Source organism: Lissotriton vulgaris, chromosome 3_1 (assembly GCF_964263255.1).
Source record: "Lissotriton vulgaris chromosome 3_1, aLisVul1.2, whole genome shotgun sequence".
NCBI classification, from domain to species: domain Eukaryota; kingdom Metazoa; phylum Chordata; class Amphibia; order Caudata; family Salamandridae; genus Lissotriton; species Lissotriton vulgaris.
In genome coordinates, this window is record NC_141689.1 from 1838897775 (window position 1) to 1838920199 (window position 22425).

Consider the following 22425-nt stretch of genomic DNA (forward strand, 5'->3'; position numbering starts at 1 on the left):
GGGATGGCTATGGCGATGTCTGGTGTGGAGGAGTTGTTCAACCAGGTCTCCGTCAGGAAGGCGATGTCCAGGGAGGTTGTGTTGAGCAGGTCCCAGAGCTCGACAGCATGTTTGCGTGCGGAGCGGGTGTTCAGTAGTATGCATCGGAGGTGGTTGAGGTCTTTCTTGGCGGGTGGTTCGTCGGCTCTGTGGATGGTGTAGTTGCAGTTCCAGCAGGTGAAGGGACCGTGTGTGCGTTTAGGGGTGGCCTTGAAGCAGTTGTGTGTCCGTCTGGGGTTGAGAGCGTGCAGTTCGCTGGCGTCATAGTGGCGGCGGTCGTCATGGCGGGTGCAGGGGCCAGGGGTGCTAGAGCTGGGTGCGGTCCAGGCACAGACGGGCGCAGACGGGCATGCCGCGCGCCAGCGGCGTGACCGCGCAGCGGCCGGCATGTATGGGGAGGTGGGAATGAGGAGGAGCAGGGGGAAGCGAATGGGCAGTCAGGGGGGCCGACCGCAGGGGACGCAGTGGGTGGTAAGGGGCGACGAAGGAAACAGAAGGCAAAGGGCACAACAATTGAGGGGTAAACGAGTGGCACAGAGGGCAGAAAGGTCACAAAAGGGCAAAAGGTCACAGAAAACGGGGGAAACAAGTGGCACAGAAGGCAAAAGATCACAAGAAAAGGGTAGAAAGGTCACAAAAAACGGGGGGAAACGAGTGGCACAGAAGGCAGAAATGTCACAGAGATGCAGGGGCAGCTAAGCAACAGAAGGCAAAAACAGGCAGAGACACTGGGGCCGCTGTGAGAAGTTGGCCTGATACATAATGTTCACTATTCTAGTGAGCACTTTGTATCAGTCCAAACGACCCTTATGGTGATTGGTTGTAAGTCAACCTTATAGACCAGCTATCCTAGTAGCGTGGATACGAGCAGTCTTCGGGCTAAACTCTAGAGGGCGTGTTAAGCCAGCTGTTATACCATCACATATACCCCTTGAACACCAAGTGAAAGGACACCACACAAGTGTTATGAAAATAAACAGTGTATTTATTTAGATCACAACAGCCCTGTACTCTTTATGAGGACAGGGTACTAAGCACACAACAAAACTCTTATGAAAATACTTTAAGTTGCACAATTTACACAAATGCCCGAGGGGCACGAAAAACCATATACTCTAAAAGTGGAATGCGAAATTACTAGCAGGTAAGTACTGTACTAATAGGCTTTGGAATCGCTAGGACTTGACTACTGAACCTTCAGATTACTAATAGGAGGCCTAGGGGACTCGGGTGCAGAGTGTGCACTCTCACGCGGGATGCGGGACAAAGTCTATGGAGGCTAGTAAAGACAAAGTTAGTGTTCTCGGGCGAACCAGACCTGATAGGAGGAAAACGAAAGTGGATCCTGACCCTTGGATAGCGAGGCTATGCTGGGGCACCGAAATGCCGAAGTTACCTAGCCCAGGGGCTGCAGCTGCATAGGTCTCAAAAGACGTCGGGAATCCTCGTAGACGGACCAGGAGCCTGAAGAAAGGAGTTGCTGGCAGGCGACCAGTGAAGATAGTTCGAGTGATCCAAGCCTGGATCGAAGATGGATGACACCTGAAAGCAGAGGGGACCAAGTTCGTGACTACTAGCCAGTAGTCAGGTGGCACCAGGAGGGCACCGGATGGTAGTCACCTCGACTAGGTGAGTGGGCGACGCTGTGCTCTGCAGTCTCACGGACCAGGAGGCGTTGTCGGCGACCAGGATGGAGGTGCGAGCTGTCCCACGATGGATGATGCTGTCGACGTCGCTGGACCCAGGATTGGGTAACAAAGCCTTGGCAAATTTAAGCCCACGCGGTGGACTCAAAATGGCGTCTGGAGTGGACCAGGAGGGTCCGGGGTGCTCCTCTTTTGGAAGGGAGCAAGGGCCAGTCTGGAGCAACCAGACCAGCAGAGTGATGTCGTCGGGCGTCGTTCAGAAGGCCACAAGCCAGCGGTCAAGTAGCCAAACAACGCGGTGAGCAGCAAAAAGCAGAAGGGCCCCACGCAGATCGTGGAGATGCTGGGAGGCTGGACTTCGGTGCTGGAGCTGCTCAGGGTCGGGGCTTCTCGGACCCCAAAGCACTCACCAGAGGATCCCTCGGCGGTCGTGCTGGATAGAAGTCGTGCAGTTCTGATGATGGCCGGTCCCTCGAGGTCTCGTCGCACCTACGGTTCTCAGCTTAGCTGTAGAGGTAGGTAGAGGTCAGAGGTGCCAGGGAATCCGGGTCTTGTCGTGCTGGTCGGTCGGATTCCTGAGGAAGGACGTGCAGCAAACCGCAGAGTTCTTAGATGGTGCCTGCGGATGCAGGGTGACTACTCCTTAGCCACAAGGGAGAAATCTTAAGAAGAGTCTTGAGTTTCCTTTCGTAGAAAGTAGTTCTTGATTCAAAGATGATCTAATTTGGAAGGGTCCCCGCTCCTGCCTTTAACCTAAAGAAAGGGGTGGCTACGCGACTAGGTCCTGCCCTAGGGGTGGGACCAGGAAGGGGGGTGGTTACACTCCTCTCCCATGCCGGACTTTTCCCAGGCCAGGGGCTGGTGTGCCCCTGGAACTGGTTCTAGCCGGCCTATGCATAGTGAGCACCGAGGTGCCACTCAGCAGTCACCTTCCTGTAAAGCCCTGCCTACCCAGGATACACAAAACCCTGTCTGGGATGGTGCTAGCACCGCCCCGGACAGGAAACCCTTTGTCCAAGCACTCCTCGCTGGAAGGACTCCCAGCAGCAGGAGGTCAGACTCGTGTCTGTGGTGGCAGCATCCATTTTGTGGAGCTGAGGCTTCAGTTAACTTTAACCGGGGTTCACAGTTACATACATGTCGTGTCCCTCTAGAAGGGTGGAATGCTAACCCCGTCGCCAGAATTGGCGAGGGGTTAGTATTCCAATTCGTATGACACCTTACTCGACATGTTTTGATAAAGCAATACCAAAGATAGCATTTAACCGCGAGGATTATAATGCACTTAAGAGTATATGGTATGCGTTATCATGGAACAGCTATTAGGACTTGGTTCCGCAAGCTGCAAACGGGCTCAGCTCATGCCAGAGCACCATTTCACACGATTCCATGCACTCTGCCTTCAGGATTGTTAAGGCCTGCCATAGGAGTGACTGATAGGAATCTGTGTGTCCATTTTTAGGGTTAGATATAGGTATACTATATCTAAAGCAAAGGGTGATTACACCACCTTGCCCCAGCTGTCGTGCAGCCAGTTGTGTCAGATTTAGATGGCCATCCAGGGGTGGCATAATACATGCTTCAGCCCCTGGTAGGCCCTGGGTACACCTATGCCCTGAGTTACAGGGTCTGATAAGGTGGCCCAGTTCCAATTGGGTAATGCACCTAAGGCACATATGTCAATTTAGTGAGAGAACAGCTAGGCTGTGGGTCTGATTGGCAGGCCCACAGCCACAGAAAGTCGTAAACCAGTGAAACAAAAGCAAAAAATCTGGGTGATCATAGGATTGCAGACCCTACTCTCCTACAGCCGCGAGGGGAGCAGGAGGAAAAACCAGGCAGAGAGACACGAGGGTAGCAGAAGGGAAACCGGGCAGAGAGACCGAACTTGAAATTTCAGGTAACAGAATGTCTATTAGAGAGGGAACATAGTAAATCGGCCGTTATGGTACTTAGTGCAGGAGCCTAAGTGCTTGAGAATAAATACAATGAAAAAAGCCAGGTCACACAATCTTCTGAGATCCTGGCTGAGGCCTATGACCCCAACGAGGATCACAAAGGAGGTTTGTTAGAATGGAATAGCATTGACAAGCTAAAGTATTCCTTTATATAGATTACTGAAATTTGAACGACTCATATTAGGTGTACAAGAATATGAATTTAAATAAAAGGTATGGCTCATGCACAATGCTAACTTACCCCTACACATAAGCTATTCTTTTCACAAGGGCAACACCTCATCCCTTCATTTGTTCTCTCCAATTAGGGATTTCTAAGGGTACTGGGAGAAAATTCTGTTGAGGCACAAATGCTTTAAATTAAACGGAGAGGAAAATGAAATAATTTGAAATTCATGGTTCACTAGATCTCAATTCCTGCTCTTCAGCGACAAAGAAACAATTGTATTCAGCTAAAAAAACATATTACATACAATACATAACTATTTCCACAAGTCAAATTTGAGGATGGGCCTGGGACAGCTACTCACATCTCAGTGGTGTCTAACGGCCTTCATATCTAGATGAAAAAAATTAACAAAAAATGAAATCCTGTTGGGAATGCACCACATTCACAAAATGAACAAGCATTTACAATGCAATAGGTCTCGTAATAACGAGATTTTGAGCTACTGGCATTGTAAATTGCAATGCCTTTTATGATATTAAAAGGCAATGTAATTTACAATACTAAGTGGTCAAAGATTAGGAAAAGGAAGACCTATTGTATTGAATGTAGAGCGCTGTGTCCCTAAAGCAGGCGCTGCGCTGAATATTGTAGTTTAAAAAAAAATTAAACTAACCGCAGTGTCCCTAAAGCGGGCGCCGCACTCCGCATGCAAAATAAACATTTTAAAAAGTGAGAGAACGTGCGGTGTCTCTGAAGTAGACACTGCGTTCTTTTAAAAAGTAATTATAAAAAGGAAAAAACTCCGCCATAGTGCAGTGAGTGCTGTGGGGGTAAAGGGCAGCCGCTTTTAAAGTTGGAGCGGCATAGCGCTCCACACGAAAGCGGTGGGCGCACTGCGAAAACTAAAAAGCAGCCACCATAGTTTGTCCCCATTAGTCAATAAGCAACATAGTGCTCACCCACACATTACGCAGACTGTGTAAGAAGTCAAGTTAAAGGTCCAGTCGTTATGGGAGGTAAGAAATGCGTTACTTACCTGTAACTGCAGTTATCCAGTATTGGTATCTTTCATAGATTCACATGCCTGAATCATTCCCCGTCGTCGGGGTGGGAGGCCCCGGTATATAAAATAGTAATGTCCTAAAGACATACAAGTCCAGCAAAGTCTCAGAGCTATCGGTGGGGGGATCTGGACTGAGGATAGGGTTGGATCTAATGTCGAACCCACACACACCATGGAGAGCTTTGTCCCACCCTCGGTGGAGGACACCTTAGTGGCAATCAAATCGTTAAAATCTGGTGCCCCTGGTGACACCTGCCCGGCCAGGGTGTTGGCTGAAGTGGCAGAAGCAGTGGCACCTGAGGTTTCTCAAATAATGGGTCTATCTTTTACATCAGCCAGGGTTCCTAACGAATGGACACAGGCTAAGTTGCTTCCTTTGTTAAAAAAGGTGGGTGCAGATCCTACTGTGCCTAGTAATTATAGACCTATATCTCTACTACCAGCTTTGGCAAAAATTGGGGAGAAACTAGCTTTCGCCCAGCTTAATGCCTTTGTAGAAACCTCGGAGCTCTTACACCCTGCCCAGTCTGGCTTCCGTGCAGCTTATAGCACTGAGTCGGCGCTGGTGGAGATTACTGAGGCCATTAGGGAGTGTCTGGACAGTGGCGGAAGAGCGGCTCTGATTTTATTAGACCTCTCTGCCGCGCTCGATACTGTCCCTCATTCACTCCTTCTTACCCGCCTAGCGGAGATTGGTGTGGTGGGCTCAGCATTGAAATGGGTAGAATCTTTTTTATCGGACAGATCTCAGCAGGTCTGGATCCCACCTTTTTCATCCTCGGTCAGGCCCCTCACTACCGGGGTTCCTCAAGGCTATAATCTATGAAAGATACCAATACTGGATGACTGCAGTTACAGGTAAGTAACGCATTTCTTATCCAGTATTATGGGTATCTTTCATAGATTCACATGCCTGAATCAGAGTAGCAAGTAGTAGGCAGCACATTTCGCATAATATAGTATGTAAGACACCTGATAATAACTTATCAATAGTACAACAAAAGAAACTGCAAACAGTAGCAGGATAAGAAATGTGGAAATAGGAAAGGTGGGATGAAAGGAAGAAGGCTCACCTCCAATGGAATAGATGACGGAGCACCGCCTGTCCCACTGCTGCATCCTTCATAAGTTCAGAATCCAAGCAGTAGTGTTTGGTGAACATATGTGGAGTTTTCCATGTCGCCGCTCTGCAAATGTCGACAATGGGCACCCCAGAAAAGAGCGCCAAGGAGGTGGAAACCGCTCTAGTGGAATGAGCCCGAACCTTGGCCGGCAGAGGATGACCCGCCTGTTGGTGGCAGAAGGCGATAGTTGCAGAGATCCATCTTGAAATGCTCTGCTTTGTCAATGGTAGGCCCTTCCTGGGCTTGCGGAAGGCAATGAACAATTGGTTGGATTTGCGAAATTGCTCTGTTCTATGAAGGTAGAATTTCAGACATCTCTTCAGATCTAAGGAATGTAGAGATCTTTCTGCTGGAGAGGATGGATTAGGGAAGAAAGATCTCAGGACAATAGGTTCATTCAGATGAAAAGCAGACGGAACCTTGGGTATGAATTTGGGGTTAGTCCGTAGAATGACTCTGTCCTGTTTAAACTGAAGGAATGGGTCCTGAATACAGAAGGCCTGTAGCTCACTCACCCTCCTTACTGACGTGAGAGCCAGCAAGAGAGCTGTTTTCCATGACAAGTATTTGAGATCCGCTTTATGTATCGGCTCACGAAGTCCAGCCTCCCAGCATCTCCACGATCTGCGTGGGGCCCTTCTGCTTTTTGCTGCTCACCGCGTTGTTTGGCTACTTGACCGCTGGCTTGTGGCCTTCTGAACGACGCCCGACGACATCACTCTGCTGGTCTGGTTGCTCCAGACTGGCCCTTGCTCCCTTCCAAAAGAGGAGCACCCCGGACCCTCCTGGTCCACTCCAGACGCCATTTTGAGTCCACCGTGTGGGCTTAAATTTGCCAAGGCTTTGTTACCCAATCCTGGGTCCAGCGACGTCGACAGCATCATCCATCGTGGGACAGCTCGCACCTCCATCCTGGTCGCCGACAACGCCTCCTGGTCCGTGAGACTGCAGAGCACAGCGTCGCCCACTCACCTAGTCGAGGTGACTACCATCCGGTGCCCTCCTGGTGCCACCTGACTACTGGCTAGTAGTCACGAACTTGGTCCCCTCTGCTTTCAGGTGTCACCCATCTTCGATCCAGGCTTGGATCACTCGAACTATCTTCACTGGTCGCCTGCCAGCAACTCCTTTCTTCAGGCTCCTGGTCCGTCTACGAGGATTCCCGACGTCTTTTGAGACCTATGCAGCTGCAGCCCCTGGGCTAGGTAACTTCGGCATTTCGGTGCCCCAGCATAGCCTCGCTATCCAAGGGTCAGGATCCACTTTCGTTTTCCTCCTACCAGGTCTGGTTCGCCCGAGAACACTAACTTTGTCTTTACTAGCCTCCATAGACTTTGTCCCGCATCCCGCGTGAGAGTGCACACTCTGCACCCGAGTCCCCTAGGCCTCCTATTAGTAATCTGAAGGTTCAGTAGTCAAGTCCTAGCGATTCCAAAGCCTATTAGTACAGTACTTACCTGCTAGTAATTTCGCATTCCACTTTTAGAGTATATGGTTTTTCGTGCCCCTCGGGCATTTGTGTAAATTGTGCAACTTAAAGTATTTTCATAAGAGTTTTGTTGTGTGCTTAGTACCCTGTCCTCATAAAGAGTACAGGGCTGTTGTGATCTAAATAAATACACTGTTTATTTTCATAACACTTGTGTGGTGTCCTTTCACTTGGTGTTCAAGGGGTATATGTGATGGTATAACAGCTGGCTTAACACGCCCTCTAGAGTTTAGCCCGAAGACTGCTCGTATCCACGCTACTAGGATAGCTGGTCTATAAGGTTGACTTACAACCAATCACCATAAGGGTCGTTTGGACTGATACAAAGTGCTCACTAGAATAGTGAACATTATGTATCAGGCCAACTTCTCACAGCGGCCCCAGTGTCTCTGCCTGTTTTTGCCTTCTGTTGCTTAGCTGCCCCTGCATCTCTGTGACATTTCTGCCTTCTGTGCCACTCGTTTCCCCCCGTTTTTTGTGACCTTTCTACCCTTTTCTTGTGATCTTTTGCCTTCTGTGCCACTTGTTTCCCCCGTTTTCTGTGACCTTTTGCCCTTTTGTGACCTTTCTGCCCTCTGTGCCACTCGTTTACCCCTCAATTGTTGTGCCCTTTGCCTTGTAAATGTAAATGTAATTGAGCTTATATATATATCCTGCCTGCTTAGAGAGTCCGCTAGGGTGTTGTCTGCTCCTGGGACGTACTCCGCCCTCAGCGAGATGTTGTGTTGGAGTAGCCACTTCCAAATTCTTGAGACAGCGTCATGGATCGAGTTCCCCCTTGCTTGTTTAAGTAGTGCATTGTTGTGGCGTTGTCCGTCCTCACAAGCACTGGGGAGTTCCTGATTCTGGGCAGGAAAGCTCGAAGAGCCAGGTATACTGCCCTCAGTTCTAACAGGTTGATGTGGAGCAGTTTCTCTGCTGGCAACCACTGACCATGTATCTGAAGTTCCTGCAGGAACGCACCCCATCCTTCTAACGATGGATCTGTTGTCATCACGTGTGGGGAGACCGGGAGCAGGAATGGTATGTCTTGGTTCAGATTTTTTATTTGAAGCCACCAGTGTAGGGCATTCACCATGAACGGGGTGATTCTGAGTCGATCGTCGAAGGATCCCGTACTTTGAATCCGCTGGGCTGACAGTGCCTCCTGTAAGGGACGCATACGAAGGCGGCAGTGTGGAATCAGGAGGATGTTGGAGGACATCATTCCTAGCAGTGACTTGAAAAGTCGCACCTTGATGGTCTTTTTGAGCTGAATGTTTGCTTACAGAGACCTCAGTTTGGCCCGACGTTCCTGAGATGGAAAGGCCTTCTCTTGATGTGTGTCCAGAATCGCTCCCAGGAAATTGAGCCATTGAGAGGGCTGTAGTACTGACTTTTCCTGATTGAGTGTAAGTCCCAGTTTCTCGAAGAGCTGAAGACAGGCGTTGCAAGACCTGCTCACGCCTTCTGGAGTAGGAGACTTGATGAGCCAGTCGTCCAGGTAGGGGAATACCTGGTGATGCTGTTGGCGAAGGTAGGCTGCCACTGGAGATAGGCATTTTGTAAAAATGTGTGGCGCCGACTTTAGGCCGAAAGGCAACACTCTGAACTGGTAATGTCTGCCCGCCACAGTGAATCTTTAGAATTGGCGGTGACTTTTGTGGATGAGTATGTGGAAATAGGCATCCTGGAGGTCTAAGGACACCATGAAATCCCTGGAATTGAGGAGTTGTAACACCTCTTGAATGGATACCATCCGGAAGGATTGTTTTTTGAGGTATGTGTTGAGGTTCCTTAGATCCAGTATAGGTCTCCATTTCTTCTCCTTTTTCCGTATCACAAAGAACCGTGAGTAGAATCCTTTCCCCCTCTGACCTCTGGGAACTCTCTCTACAGCTCCTTTTTGAAGCATTAGTGAGAGTTCCGCTTGAAGAAGATGAAGATTCTTGTGTGGCATGGGACATGGAGGGTTCGAAGGAGGAGTGTCCACAAACTCCAGAGTATGCCCGAACCGAACCAGTTGGAGAACCCAACGATCCGTAGTTATTTTTTGCCAATTGTGGAAGAAGTTGGAAATTTTTCCTCCAACTACGTAACATGGAGAAGAAGCGGAGGCCTTGTTGAGAAAGAAGTCACTGTCTTCTGGGGGGGATCTTTCTTTCCTCCTCTCCCTTGAAAGGAGGACTTGTTGTAAGAGGACTGGCCTTGTTGTTGCCTCTGTTGGTATTGAGGCTTGTATTGCTGGGACGACCCATAGGTGGATTTGTACCCCTGGTATCCACCTCTTGTTTGTTGGCCTCTTCCTCTGGAGCCTCGAAAGGAAGTATTCTTGTACTGTAATGTTCCCAGGGATCTTGCGGTCTCGGTATCCTTCTTGATACCCTGGAGCATCTCGTCGATATGCTTCCCGAAAAGAAGCTCGCCATCGAACGGCATATCCAGTACTTTGGCTTGAACTTCCGGTCGGAAAGATGTAGCTTTCAGCCAGCCTTGGCGCCTAAGGACAGACGCCCCCGCCAGCTGGCGAAATCCTGTTGAGGCGATGTCCATCGCCACATCAATAATCTCCGATGCGGACCGCTCTCCTTCAAGGAGGATTTTCTTGACTTCTTTCTGCTCCTCTGGCAGAGAGCCTAGGTATGGTGCTACATCTGCCCACATCTGGCGATTGTAACGTCCCAGGAGCGCAAGTGAGTTCGCTGCTCTGACGTTAATGGCCGACATCGAGGAGAACCTCTTCCCGATGTTATCGAGTTTACGGCCTTCCTTGTCCGGAGGCGCAGTCAGTGCGGCAGCCGGATTGTTGGATTTCCGCTGCGCGGCCTGTGTGATCACAGAGTCCGGTTTAGTATGGCCTGTGCCTTGTCCGGGGCCTTGCATTTCTTATCAAGTCTGGCCGGCACTGGAAGCAGAGATGAGGGGTTTTGCATAATCTTTAATTCCTGATCCCAGATGTGTTCAATAATCGGGATTGACCGGACCGTCTTTTTGAATGGCTCCTTAAAGTCGTATAAGAAGCAGTCCTAAGGTTGTGTTGTCATTTCTATTTTGAACCTCGCTGCTGCACGTTCTATGATATTGTGAAACCCCCCCGATGTCCTCCGGAGGGGAGTCCGCCTGTGCCGGATCTGGGGAGGCTGGATGTGAGATGACATATTCGTCCCACTCGTCCTCTTGTATTTCTCCCTCTTCTTGTTGACCCTCCTCTTCCTCTTCCACTGCTTCCTCTTCGTCCGAAGATTGCTGCGGAGGCAGGGACACAGGATCTGGGGTAATAACCAGAGGAGGTGGTTTATGGCGAGGAGGAGGGGCAGATGATACAGCTTGAGGTGGCACCACTGGAGGTGGGGGAGCAGGTGGGAACCGCTGTTTGTAGTCCGCTATAAGGAATTGGAGATCCGTGACAATTGAAGCCGGGAGACTCACCATAGGCTGTGGCGGGGAAAGCGAATGATATTCCTCTTGATAAGGAGTGTCTTCCTGATCTATGTCTTCGTTGTCTGAGCTCTCATGTACCTTAACAAGTAGTTGAGACGGGCTTGTTGCCACTGGGAACATGGCTCCATCATCATAGTCCTCAGTCTCCAGTAGATTGGCCGGCGGCAGTGGCTGGACTCTGCTAGGAGACGTCGCTTCTGGCATCAGCGTATGCGTTGTAATTTTGAAGTGTGTATAAATACACTTTATCTTGGGAGAGCCTTCCGTCGACGGGCCCGTCGACGGGGGGGTCGTCGACGTCTTCTCAGACGACGATGTCGTAGACGGTATCGGGTGTTTTCTTCGTCGACGGCAGTGTTGGAGTCTTCGACGATGGTACTGTCGTCGACGGCTTCGTCGACGCTGGTGTCGTGTCGACGGCTTTGTCGACGCTGGTGTCGACTGCTTCGTTGACGCTGGTGTCGACGTCGATGGCTTCGTCGTCAATGGCCTCGTCGACGAGGTGGACGTCTACGTCGAAGGGACTTTCGTCGACGACGAAGGCTTTGGTTTCGTCGACGAAGGAGCTGTCGACGACGGAGGTGTCGTCGACGGTCTTTTGACAGGAATAACGGATGGTATAGACCTACCAGACGACGACGAAGTTGAAGTAGTTGTCGTCAAGGCGGTGAAGGCAGACGCTGTCGACGTAGAGATGGTGACTGTCGACGCTGTCACTGGCATGGCAGAAGACACTAGTACAGGCTTTTTGAATGTAGTTTCCTGAAGAGAAGTCTTCACTGCCATGGTCTTTGGACAGCCCTCTGAAGACTTAGGCGTCTTCTTTTGAGGAGGCCTATTAGACGGACCTGGAGAAGTCTGTCTCGGCCTTTTAGAAGAGGAGTGTGAGCTCCTGAAGGAACACTCGCTCTCACCTGAGGAGACTGCTTGATCCTTGTCCTTCAGTCTCTGGAGCCACAGAAGCAGGCGTCCCTCTCTGTCCTTAAGAGTCTTGACAGAGAAAGTGCAACAGACCTTGCAGTCCTTGGCAGAATGATCAGGGTAGAGACAGTAGAGGCAGTCTTCATGCTTGTCATCTACATGCAGTCTCAGCTTCTTACACGAGGCACAAGGTCTAAAAAGCCCTTTTTTAGGAGTGGTAGACATAGTAGACTCTAGCCCTCCTTCACAAAAGTAAACAGCAAGAGAAAATATGGATAAAGTCCAGTAAAAACCAGAAACCTGAGCAGAGCTCAGTGGAGACTCCCTTAGCACGACGTGCGGTAGAAAATCTGAGGGACTAGGGCTCCTTCCAGGAAGGTTCTAGAGGGTGGTAGTAGCTGATTGGCTCCTGGCCAAAGTTTGGTCCTTTTCACAAAAGGACTCAGATGGGTTACTAATGTGAGGCCTCTTGTCAGGAATCACCGCCTATCGCGCCTGCCTCGCTAAAACTACACTTCCCATGAGCCCCGAGGCCCCTCTCAGGAAGTACAACTACGAGAGAGAAGCGCTTCCGGTTGCGCGTTATTCAGTGTCTTCCTAGAGTCCAGCGTGAGAGCGGCTGCTCCACACGCTACTTCCGTGTTCCCGAATCCGACGTTTGGAGAGTGACGGCCCTGTCAAGAATCTCCCTCTGTGAGGTTTGCTCTACCTCAGCAGGTATCGTTGTGCAGTTTCTCCGCCGCCACTCGCGGCTCGCATTTGCTCGCTGTGCCTTGTACTGTTTGCTAGCTACGCTTCCCGGAGACTTCCTGGGGTTTGTTTAGGCGGAGCGCGGTGGCGGTCGAAACCACGCGTTACCGTTCTGTCATTTGATTTCTTGTACTTAAAGGTAGCGGGGCACGGTAGTGAGTTTAACTACGTGTCACCGTTATTCTTCTGACCATTAAGGGAAGCGGTATCAGAGGGGGCGTTGTAGTGAGGCAAACTACACGTTCCTGGTGTCATTTTGTTTCTGGAGCACATGAACAGAAATCAGTGGTGGTCGCAACTACGTTTTACTGTTGTGAAGGCTTTATTTACAGTTGGGTCATTATTGTGGTTCCTCTGAAGGATTGTGAGCGGAGTGTTGTAGTTCTTGCTTCCTACACACTGCCGTTTCCTTGGAACATTGCTTGGAACCTATATGCCATATCTACTGAATCCTTGGACCCCCATTTATACACTGAGTCCTTCTAACAGTCTGTGGTATGTGTGAGCTGAATGAAAACGAGGGTTTAATAGAGAGCAAATGAGTCTGTTGTGTGTGGACTTCTATTCACCCTATGTTTCTGTGTTCTTAGGACATTATTAGAGGCTGTGACTGAAGGGCTGTGTTGGTTTACTATCAAAGGCTTGGTCTTTCTTTTCATTCAGGTATATATCTACCTCAGTATATTTAGCGAGAATTCATGAGAGTAGGACTGTGTAGCATTAAGCACTTATATGATACATGTCTTGTTTTCTGTTACAGGTATCCTTTCCCTGCTGCTCCCTGCCTTTCCCTTCCCTCGTTTTTTATTTTAGTTTGTTATTTTTCTCCCTCGCCTAATGACTCGAACACCCTGTGTTATTATATTCAGGGTGTTGGTGACATTTGGAGGTGGAACCATTGTGCGGCAACTGGATCCCGTGGAGTAGACCTGACAGAATAACGCGCCCACGAACGTTGCTCTGCCTGGTCCAGTGGTTGCACAATGGCCACCATGGATGATGTTTTGCAGGCTCTGCTTGCGGTTCAACAGGAGCTGGCCTCCTCGAAAGCGGAGGCTGCTGCTTTAAAGGAAAAAGTGGATAGGTTGTCTAGAAATCCCTTTTCTTCATCCAATCCTCAGATTCAGGTGACGGTTCCCCCCCCTATTCCTCTGGCTAGTCCGGAGAGATATTCGGGAGACCCGGCTAAAACTCAGGTGTTCTTGACCCAAGTTATGTTACACTTTTCGTGTAAGCCAGCATCGTTTCCTAACAACCACTCTAGAGTGGCATTTGCACTTTCATATCTGGTAGGGGATGCTGCCAATTGGGCAGTACCATTGGTAAAGAAAGACGACCCCATTCTCTCGGATTGGTCTGCTTTTCGCACTGAATTCGAGAAGGTGTTTGACCGAAGGGCCACCACTCTAAGTGCAGACCGGGAGCTTCTTGAATTGAGACAGGGTAGATCCGACTTGATAACGTACCTTACGAAGTTCAATCGGTTGGTGGCTGAGACCTCTTGGCCAGAGGAGAAAAGAATGTCCCTATACTATCAGGGCCTAAGGGATAGTCTTAAAGACGTCATTGCTCAAATTGATCCCCAACCGGTTACTTATGTTGATATGGTAAACCTGACCCTGAGACTGGATGGTAGAATGACAGATAGGGGAGGGGACAGGAGAAGATGGGAGAAGGGCCCTTCTCGAACAGAATGGCTTCCACGTAGGGCCTTGCCTTCTCCGGACACGACCTCCGAACCGATGGAAATCGGGGCGGTCCGTCCCCCCTTAACCAGAGAAGAAAAAGAAAGCCGTAGGGTGGCTGGCCTCTGCATGTATTGTGGCAAGAAAGGTCATTATGTAAGGGACTGTCCTTCCAAACCCAAAAGTTCAGGTACATGGTCTCGAAATAAGAGAGTAGCTGTCGCAGTCGGTAGCGTTAAAGAGGAGGTCTGTGAAGGGGAGGAAGGAAGCTCTAGAGAAACACAACCCTGGAAAGCACCTTCGTTAACTGTGCTGACCCTGCATGAATCTGAATCCCATATTTTGATGCCCATGAGACTAGAGTGTCAACTACAGGTATATGACGTAACGGTTATGATTGATTCAGGGGCTACTGGGAATTTCATCAATAGTGGTCTTGTAACGTCATTGTCATTAGATCGGGTACCCAGGGACACCCCGGAGGAAGTCCTGGCTGTTGATGGGAAACCATTAATATCTGGTCTCATAACCGAACAAACGGAGAGTGTGACACTCACTGTTGATGTGAAGGAAGGTAGACATAGGGAAGAGCTGGTGCTTAATATTATAGAAGCCCCGCAATACGAGGTAATCCTTGGAATGCCCTGGCTCACCCATCATAATCCCTCCATAGACTGGAAAGAAAAATCGATGCAGTTCTTGTCTGAGGTATGCAAATCCCACATGGAACCACGGGGGAACGCTTGTTTTTCTCCAGCGGTTATTCCATTGATGGTGGCTACCGCTGCTGAAAAGGATGTGTGTTTACCTGTGGAATATCAGGCCTATAGGGACGTCTTTAGTGAAAGTAAGGCCGAGCAGCTCCCCCCTCATAGGTTGTATGACTGTAGAATCGATTTGGTGGAGGGAGCCACAATACCATCCTGTAGGGTTTACGCGCTTTCTGACCCAGAAACGGCTCATCTGAAGGAGTATTTGGATCATTATGTTGATATAGGCTTTATTCGCCCATCCAGGTCTCCTGCCGCATCCCCCCTGTTTTTCATCAAGAAAGCAAACGGGGATTTGAGGGCGTGTGTGGATTATCGGATGTTGAATAAGAACACCATCAGAAACCGATATCCACTGCCTCTTATCTCTGTTTTGTTGGACCAGGTACGGTACGCCAAGGTATTCACCAGATTAGATCTTCATGGGGCGTACCACCTGGTTCGTGTGCGAGAGGGGGATGAATGGAAAACCGCGTTCAAGACGAGATACGGTTTGTATGAATACACTGTAATGCCGTTCGGGCTATGCAACGCCCCGGCGGCATTTCAGTACTTTTTGAACGATGTGTTGAAAGAGGTGGTGGATGTCAGTGCGGTGGTATACATCGATGACATATTGATATATTCAGAAAACACCATAGAACATACAAGGCATGTCACAGAAGTGCTACAAAAGTTAAGAGAGCACAGGTTGTTTTGCAAATTAAGTAAATGCGAGTTCAGTGTGGACAAGGTCGAGTTCCTAGGGGTCCTGTTGAGTCATGAGGGGCTGCAGATGTCCGATAGAAAGATACAGGCTGTACTTGAGTGGTCCACACCCACATGTGTGAAAGACGTGCAAAGGTTCTTGGGATTTGCAAACTATTACCGTCGGTTCATATTGCGGTTCTCTCAAGTGGCCGTCCCTCTGACCAAATTGCTTAGGAAAGGAGTAAGCTTTAGGTGGACCCCTGAAGCTGCTGATGCATTCCAGTACTTAAAAGAAGCCTTCACCACCGCACCTATACTCGCTCACCCTAGACCAGAACACCCTTATGTCGTAGAAGCAGATGCTTCCGATGAAGCCATTGGAGCGGTGCTTTCCCAGAGAGATAAGGACACCGGACAGCTTCATCCAGTGGCATATCTGTCTAGGAAACTAAGCCAACCCGAACAGAACTACACCATCGCCGAAAAGGAGTTGTTGGCGATCAAAAGAGCATTCCAGGAATGGCGGCAGTACCTTTGGGGGGCCAGACATCCAGTTACTGTCTATACAGACCATCGCAATCTTCAATATATGAAGACAGCTAAGCACTTAACGCAAAGACAGATGAGGTGGATGCTCTTTTTCGCCGAATACGACTTCACCGTCACCTTTAGACCAGGGGCAGAAAACATGAAAGCAGATTCCTTATCCCGTAGGGATCAGTTGGAAGACCATGGAGGTGAGGAAGCGAAAATGGCCATAGTAAGTCCTGACAAAGTGATTTGCGCTATACAGGCTAACACCTTCTTGGACATAGTGCGCAAGGCAAAAGATCATAATGCTTGGGTCCTTTGGGTTACGAAGGGTGCCAATCGCAACTTGGTGAATGGTTTGCCCTTTCAGGACAATAGATTGTTCCTTCCTACTACAGAACTGAGAAAAAAGGCTTTTAAGTGGTGCCATGATTCTCCTTTGGCTGGACATCAGGGGGTGAAAAAGACTGTTCATCTTATGAAAAGACATTTCTGGTGGGAGTCCGAAAACACCGACATCCCTATTTGGATAGGTCAGTGTGAAGTGTGTGCTAGGGCGAAAACCTTGCCGGGTAAGAAGAAAGGTCTGTTGATGCCCTTACCTTCACCGAGAAAACCGTGGCAGACCATCAGTCTAGACTTTGTCACAGGACTGCCACTTGATCAGGGTAAATCAGCAGTGTTGGTGGTCATTGACAGCCTCACTAAATTGGGACACTTTATACCTTGTGTCAATTTGCCTACAGCTGGGCAGACGGCTCAACTACTACTTACCAATGTTATCAGGTTGCATGGTGTCCCAGAGGTTATCGTGTCGGACAGAGGCCCGCAGTTTGTAGCAAGATTCTGGAAAGCGTGGTGTCAGGCATTGCATATCCAATCCTCACTCTCCACCAGCTTTCACCCGCAGACTGACGGGCAGACTGAGCGGTTAAATCAGACGCTGAAAAAATACCTCAGATGCTTTGCTGATGATGCTCAGGAATCGTGGGTTTCGTTGTTGTGGATGGCCGAAATAGCGTACAATAACGCATGGCATAGTTCCGTGGGGGTTTCTCCTTTTCTTGCTACTTACGGGTTTGACGCACGAATCCTTCCCGTGCACATCCCGGAGGAGGTGTCTCGACAGCCTACGGTTTTGGGACAAATGCGGAAGGTCCAAGCCCTACATAAGAAAGTTCGGGTGCACTTGGAAAAGGCGAAAGCCGTGTACAAGAAATGGGAGGATAAACACCGCGTGGAGGCCCCCTCGTTCCAAGTGGGTGACAGGGTCTGGTTGTCGACTCGCAACATTCGATTTAAGTTGCGAAGTGTTTTTCATCCCCGTTACATCGGGCCGTATACCATCCTGAAGAGAATCAATCCTGTGGCGTTTAAGTTGAAATTGCCCGGTTCATTGCGTTTGCACCCGGTATTCCACTGCAATCTTTTGAAACCAGCCCTATCGGCGAGGAGAAGGGCCCCGCCTCCGGTACTCGGAAATGAGTACGAAGTACGAAGTATTAAGGACTCTCAATGGCGCAGGGGCATTCTGTGGTACCTGGTATCCTGGAAAGGCTACTCGGTTGAGGACGATTCCTGGGAACCTGTCGGGAATATACATGCCCCGTGTGCGGTTCGTGCCTATCATCGTAGGTACCCCTTGAGGCCTGGTCCTAGGAGGCGCTAGGGGAGGGGGATGTACTGTCAGGAATCACCGCCTATCGCGCCTGCCTCGCTAAAACTACACTTCCCATGAGCCCCGAGGCCCCTCTCAGGAAGTACAACTACGAGAGAGAAGCGCTTCCGGTTGCGCGTTATTCAGTGTCTTCCTAGAGTCCAGCGTGAGAGCGGCTGCTCCACACGCTACTTCCGTGTTCCCGAATCCGACGTTTGGAGAGTGACGGCCCTGTCAAGAATCTCCCTCTGTGAGGTTTGCTCTACCTCAGCAGGTATCGTTGTGCAGTTTCTCCGCCGCCACTCGCGGCTCGCATTTGCTCGCTGTGCCTTGTACTGTTTGCTAGCTACGCTTCCCGGAGACTTCCTGGGGTTTGTTTAGGCGGAGCGCGGTGGCGGTCGAAACCACGCGTTACCGTTCTGTCATTTGATTTCTTGTACTTAAAGGTAGCGGGGCACGGTAGTGAGTTTAACTACGTGTCACCGTTATTCTTCTGACCATTAAGGGAAGCGGTATCAGAGGGGGCGTTGTAGTGAGGCAAACTACACGTTCCTGGTGTCATTTTGTTTCTGGAGCACATGAACAGAAATCAGTGGTGGTCGCAACTACGTTTTACTGTTGTGAAGGCTTTATTTACAGTTGGGTCATTATTGTGGTTCCTCTGAAGGATTGTGAGCGGAGTGTTGTAGTTCTTGCTTCCTACACACTGCCGTTTCCTTGGAACATTGCTTGGAACCTATATGCCATATCTACTGAATCCTTGGACCCCCATTTATACACTGAGTCCTTCTAACAGTCTGTGGTATGTGTGAGCTGAATGAAAACGAGGGTTTAATAGAGAGCAAATGAGTCTGTTGTGTGTGGACTTCTATTCACCCTATGTTTCTGTGTTCTTAGGACATTATTACAGGCTGTGACTGAAGGGCTGTGTTGGTTTACTATCAAAGGCTTGGTCTTTCTTTTCATTCAGGTATATATCTACCTCAGTATATTTAGCGAGAATTCATGAGAGTAGGACTGTGTAGCATTAAGCACTTATATGATACATGTCTTGTTTTCTGTTACAGGTATCCTTTCCCTGCTGCTCCCTGCCTTTCCCTTCCCTCGTTTTTTATTTTAGTTTGTTATTTTTCTCCCTCGCCTAATGACTCGAACACCCTGTGTTATTATATTCAGGGTGTTGGTGACATTTGGAGGTGGAACCATTGTGCGGCAACTGGATCCCGTGGAGTAGACCTGACACCTCTGGCCTATTAGTTTATATATATGTCTTTAGGACATTACTATTTTATATACCGGGGACTCCCACCCCGACGACGGGGAATGATTCAGGCATGTGAATCTATGAAAGATATCCATAATACTGGATAACAACTGCAGACAAGGCGTTACAAACGAGGGACTAACAAGCCTACTTTCGAATCAGAAGCCAGCATTTGTGAAGGACAATGACACAAACCAATGACCAATATGGGCGAAGATTGGGCGGGGCTTCCACTACATACCCCAATACAGCATGCCTCACAAAGCATGCAGCGCATGCAGCTGCCCTTAGGCTCGACCAAAAAACAAACATCCTTTGTTCACACTTTTATCAGGCCCAAGACGTTTACTGATATTGCAAATTATTTGTATTGTTAATTGGCGATTCTCTTAATTAAGTTTCTTGATGAACTCACGAGCGACACCTGTGACTTTAGGCTCACCATGGAATGTGTTCTAGAAACAACCTAGATGAGACATTTCCCAGACTGGTGTCAGAAACTGGTAAAAGTTGCCATCCATTATCTCATTTCCCAAACACAATGCTTTGGAGTGCAGGACAAAGGAGGCAGCAATTCAGTGTTCAATGCTGCAAATGTAACATGTCACTGCAGGGCAGACTCTTTTACATTTTAGGATAATATGCAAAGCTCAACAAGGCAGGTTGTTGTGTTTTAACATTGGCTGACTTACAAACCTCAAGAAGAAGAATGTGGACCTCGAATATGAAACTCCCTTAGATGATGCAGTGCATACACGGTCTTTCTAACACTGGCTTTTTTTTAGTGGCCCCAAAACCTCTGCACAGTGCATTTTATCCATTACTTTCCAACTGCTTTAATTCAGTTTTGTCTCATTAGCTTATCCGTAAACTGAATGAATGAACACATAAGAGCTACACTGATGCCAACATACAATAGAACAAGATTAGGTTAAAATGTTTGCAAAAAAATGCCAGTGACAATAGCTAAGATCTTTGCAAAGACGTATGCATTTCATGTTGTGTTTAACAAATGAAAACCTTGGCATAAAAAAGAATAAAAAATATCATGTGACTAAAAGCTGTATTTATTGCAGTGATTTAAAATTCAAAGTGGTATACTGAATTTAATGAAAGTATATTTCTTACCTGTCAAAGGAACGAAACTGCACAGAATGCTCCACTGGATTTTCACCCAAAGCTCCCAAAAAGGTGGGTGGCAGCAGAGCAGAGTCCAGCACTGCGCCATCTGCAGGGCTGCTAACCAAACTTCTCAGGATGTCTTTCACATTAACGTTCTTTGGTGCTGGGTCATTTCCCGCTTCACTTCCGCTTTCCTGAGGCTTTTTAACTTCCGTGGAGAGAGCACAGAGTACTTCACTGATGGCATCTGGACCAGCACTGACACTCACAATTCCAGTCTCAGTCACAGCATCTACATTACCAGTCACTGATTCCTCACCAATGCCAGAGTCTCGTCTTCTAACAAAAATTGTGCTTTCTGAATCCTCAATGGTGGCTGGAGCTCCAGGAGTAAATGCACTTTCTAATGTGTGGAGGAGAATCATGAAAGAAATAAGCAAAAGCCCAATCAGTTACTTTCAATTTAGCTAACTGTAATCACAAAAGACTAAACGTAAATTTTTACTTTGAACTGAAAGAACTATGGAGCTAGTTCGCTAATAATACTGGAAAATGCAACATAGTATGTATTACAGCCCCTGTGAACATCCAGTCTATAACTACATTCACACTCTTTTATCAAACAACTTTCCCAGAAGCAAGGCTACAAAGGTGACTTCTGGGAACAAATGTCACACAAATATATTAGGCAATGTGCTTGGGGGTGGGGATGTGCAAAATTGTGCATCTTTGTTTCCACAAATTTCATGAAATTGTTACAAAGCTTGAATGAATTTCACACAAACTGACATTCTGCTTAATAGTGAGAACAAAATCCATATTATTAAACTAAAAATAACAAAAGCCGATGTATCCGTTAACAATTTAAATACATGCAATACCCAAGGTTTATTAATCAATTAAAAAAGGCAAATATTATACATAATGTTTTTTCAACTGCCTAATAATGTTTAACATGCATCTATTTCCTCAACCAAGGTCTACAAAGTTATAAATTGTAAGACACTTTGCTTGCGTTCAAACGCTTTTCAGTCTTCACATTTGGTTACTGTATAACATAATTTTCTTTTTAGTCTACTTACATTTTGGGTTGAATGCCCCCCACCATTCCCAATGAGGAAAACACTTTATAACATTTACAAATAAAAAATACAGTTTCGCCAACCAATCCATTTTTTAATAGGTTATTTTAGATGGTTTCAAAGTTGGTCCAGCATCTTTCTACATTGATAAAAAGCAAAATAAAAACAAAAAAACAATACTAAAGATTTGTAACACTTATTAAAAAAGAAAATATTCAATTATTTTAAAATATCGCTGCAATGTACATTGTGCGTTTCTTCCACTTGGGTTTAATACATTATAATAGACATTATCATTTTCTTTTCCCATTTATTAATTTATGATACTTTCCACATTGATTATATCTCATAAACATAACATAATATTTTGTGATCTATTTAGAATTGGAATATGTACAACACATATCTCAAAAAATCTGAAAACTACTGTAGGAAAGTGGGTTTCTGTTGCAGTAACTGCACCACTTTTTGCCCGATTTCTGTTGCACTTCAACAATGTATCCTGGGTATCTGCAAATCAGCTGACCACATGCAAGTCCCTTGTAAAAGGTACCATGGGTACCAAGGGAACTGTGATCAGGAAATGCCTCTAAGGCCTACAACACATATTGTGCCACCCTTAGAGGCCCTGTACCTTAACACACACACTGCCATTGCAGGCTGCATGTTTCAGCGCAGGGAAAAGTGAAGAGTAGACATGGCACACATACCTGTGTGAAATGCATGTAACCTACTGCCTATGGTATAGGTAAGTCACCCCTCTAGCCGGGTGCACTGTACCCCTAGTGAGGGTACAGTTGCATGAGCCCTCTACCCCTACAGTGTCTAAGTCCATTCTTAGACATTGTAAGTGCAGTAAAGCCATGAAGAGTATATGGTATGAGTTTGTCTTTACGAACTCAAAAGCACCATGATGGCTTTACTGAATTCCGGGAAGTTTGGTAGAAACCTTCTCAGCATAATAAACCCACACTGATGCCTGTGTGGGATTTATTATAAAATGCACTCAGAGAACATCTTAGAGAAGCCCCCTGAAAAAAAGACC

At 47.9% G+C, this 22425-nt stretch overlaps 1 protein-coding gene across 1 annotated transcript in view; it reads right to left on the reverse strand.

Moving 5' to 3' along the window:
* Positions 1-22425, reverse strand: part of LRBA (LPS responsive beige-like anchor protein) — a 2444222-nt gene that overhangs the window by 1838508 nt on the left and 583289 nt on the right. The window contains exon 30 of the mRNA XM_086962285.1: positions 20305-20701. Coding sequence (XP_086818411.1) covers positions 20305-20701 — 397 coding nt within the window. The remainder of the gene's footprint in view (positions 1-20304; positions 20702-22425) is intronic.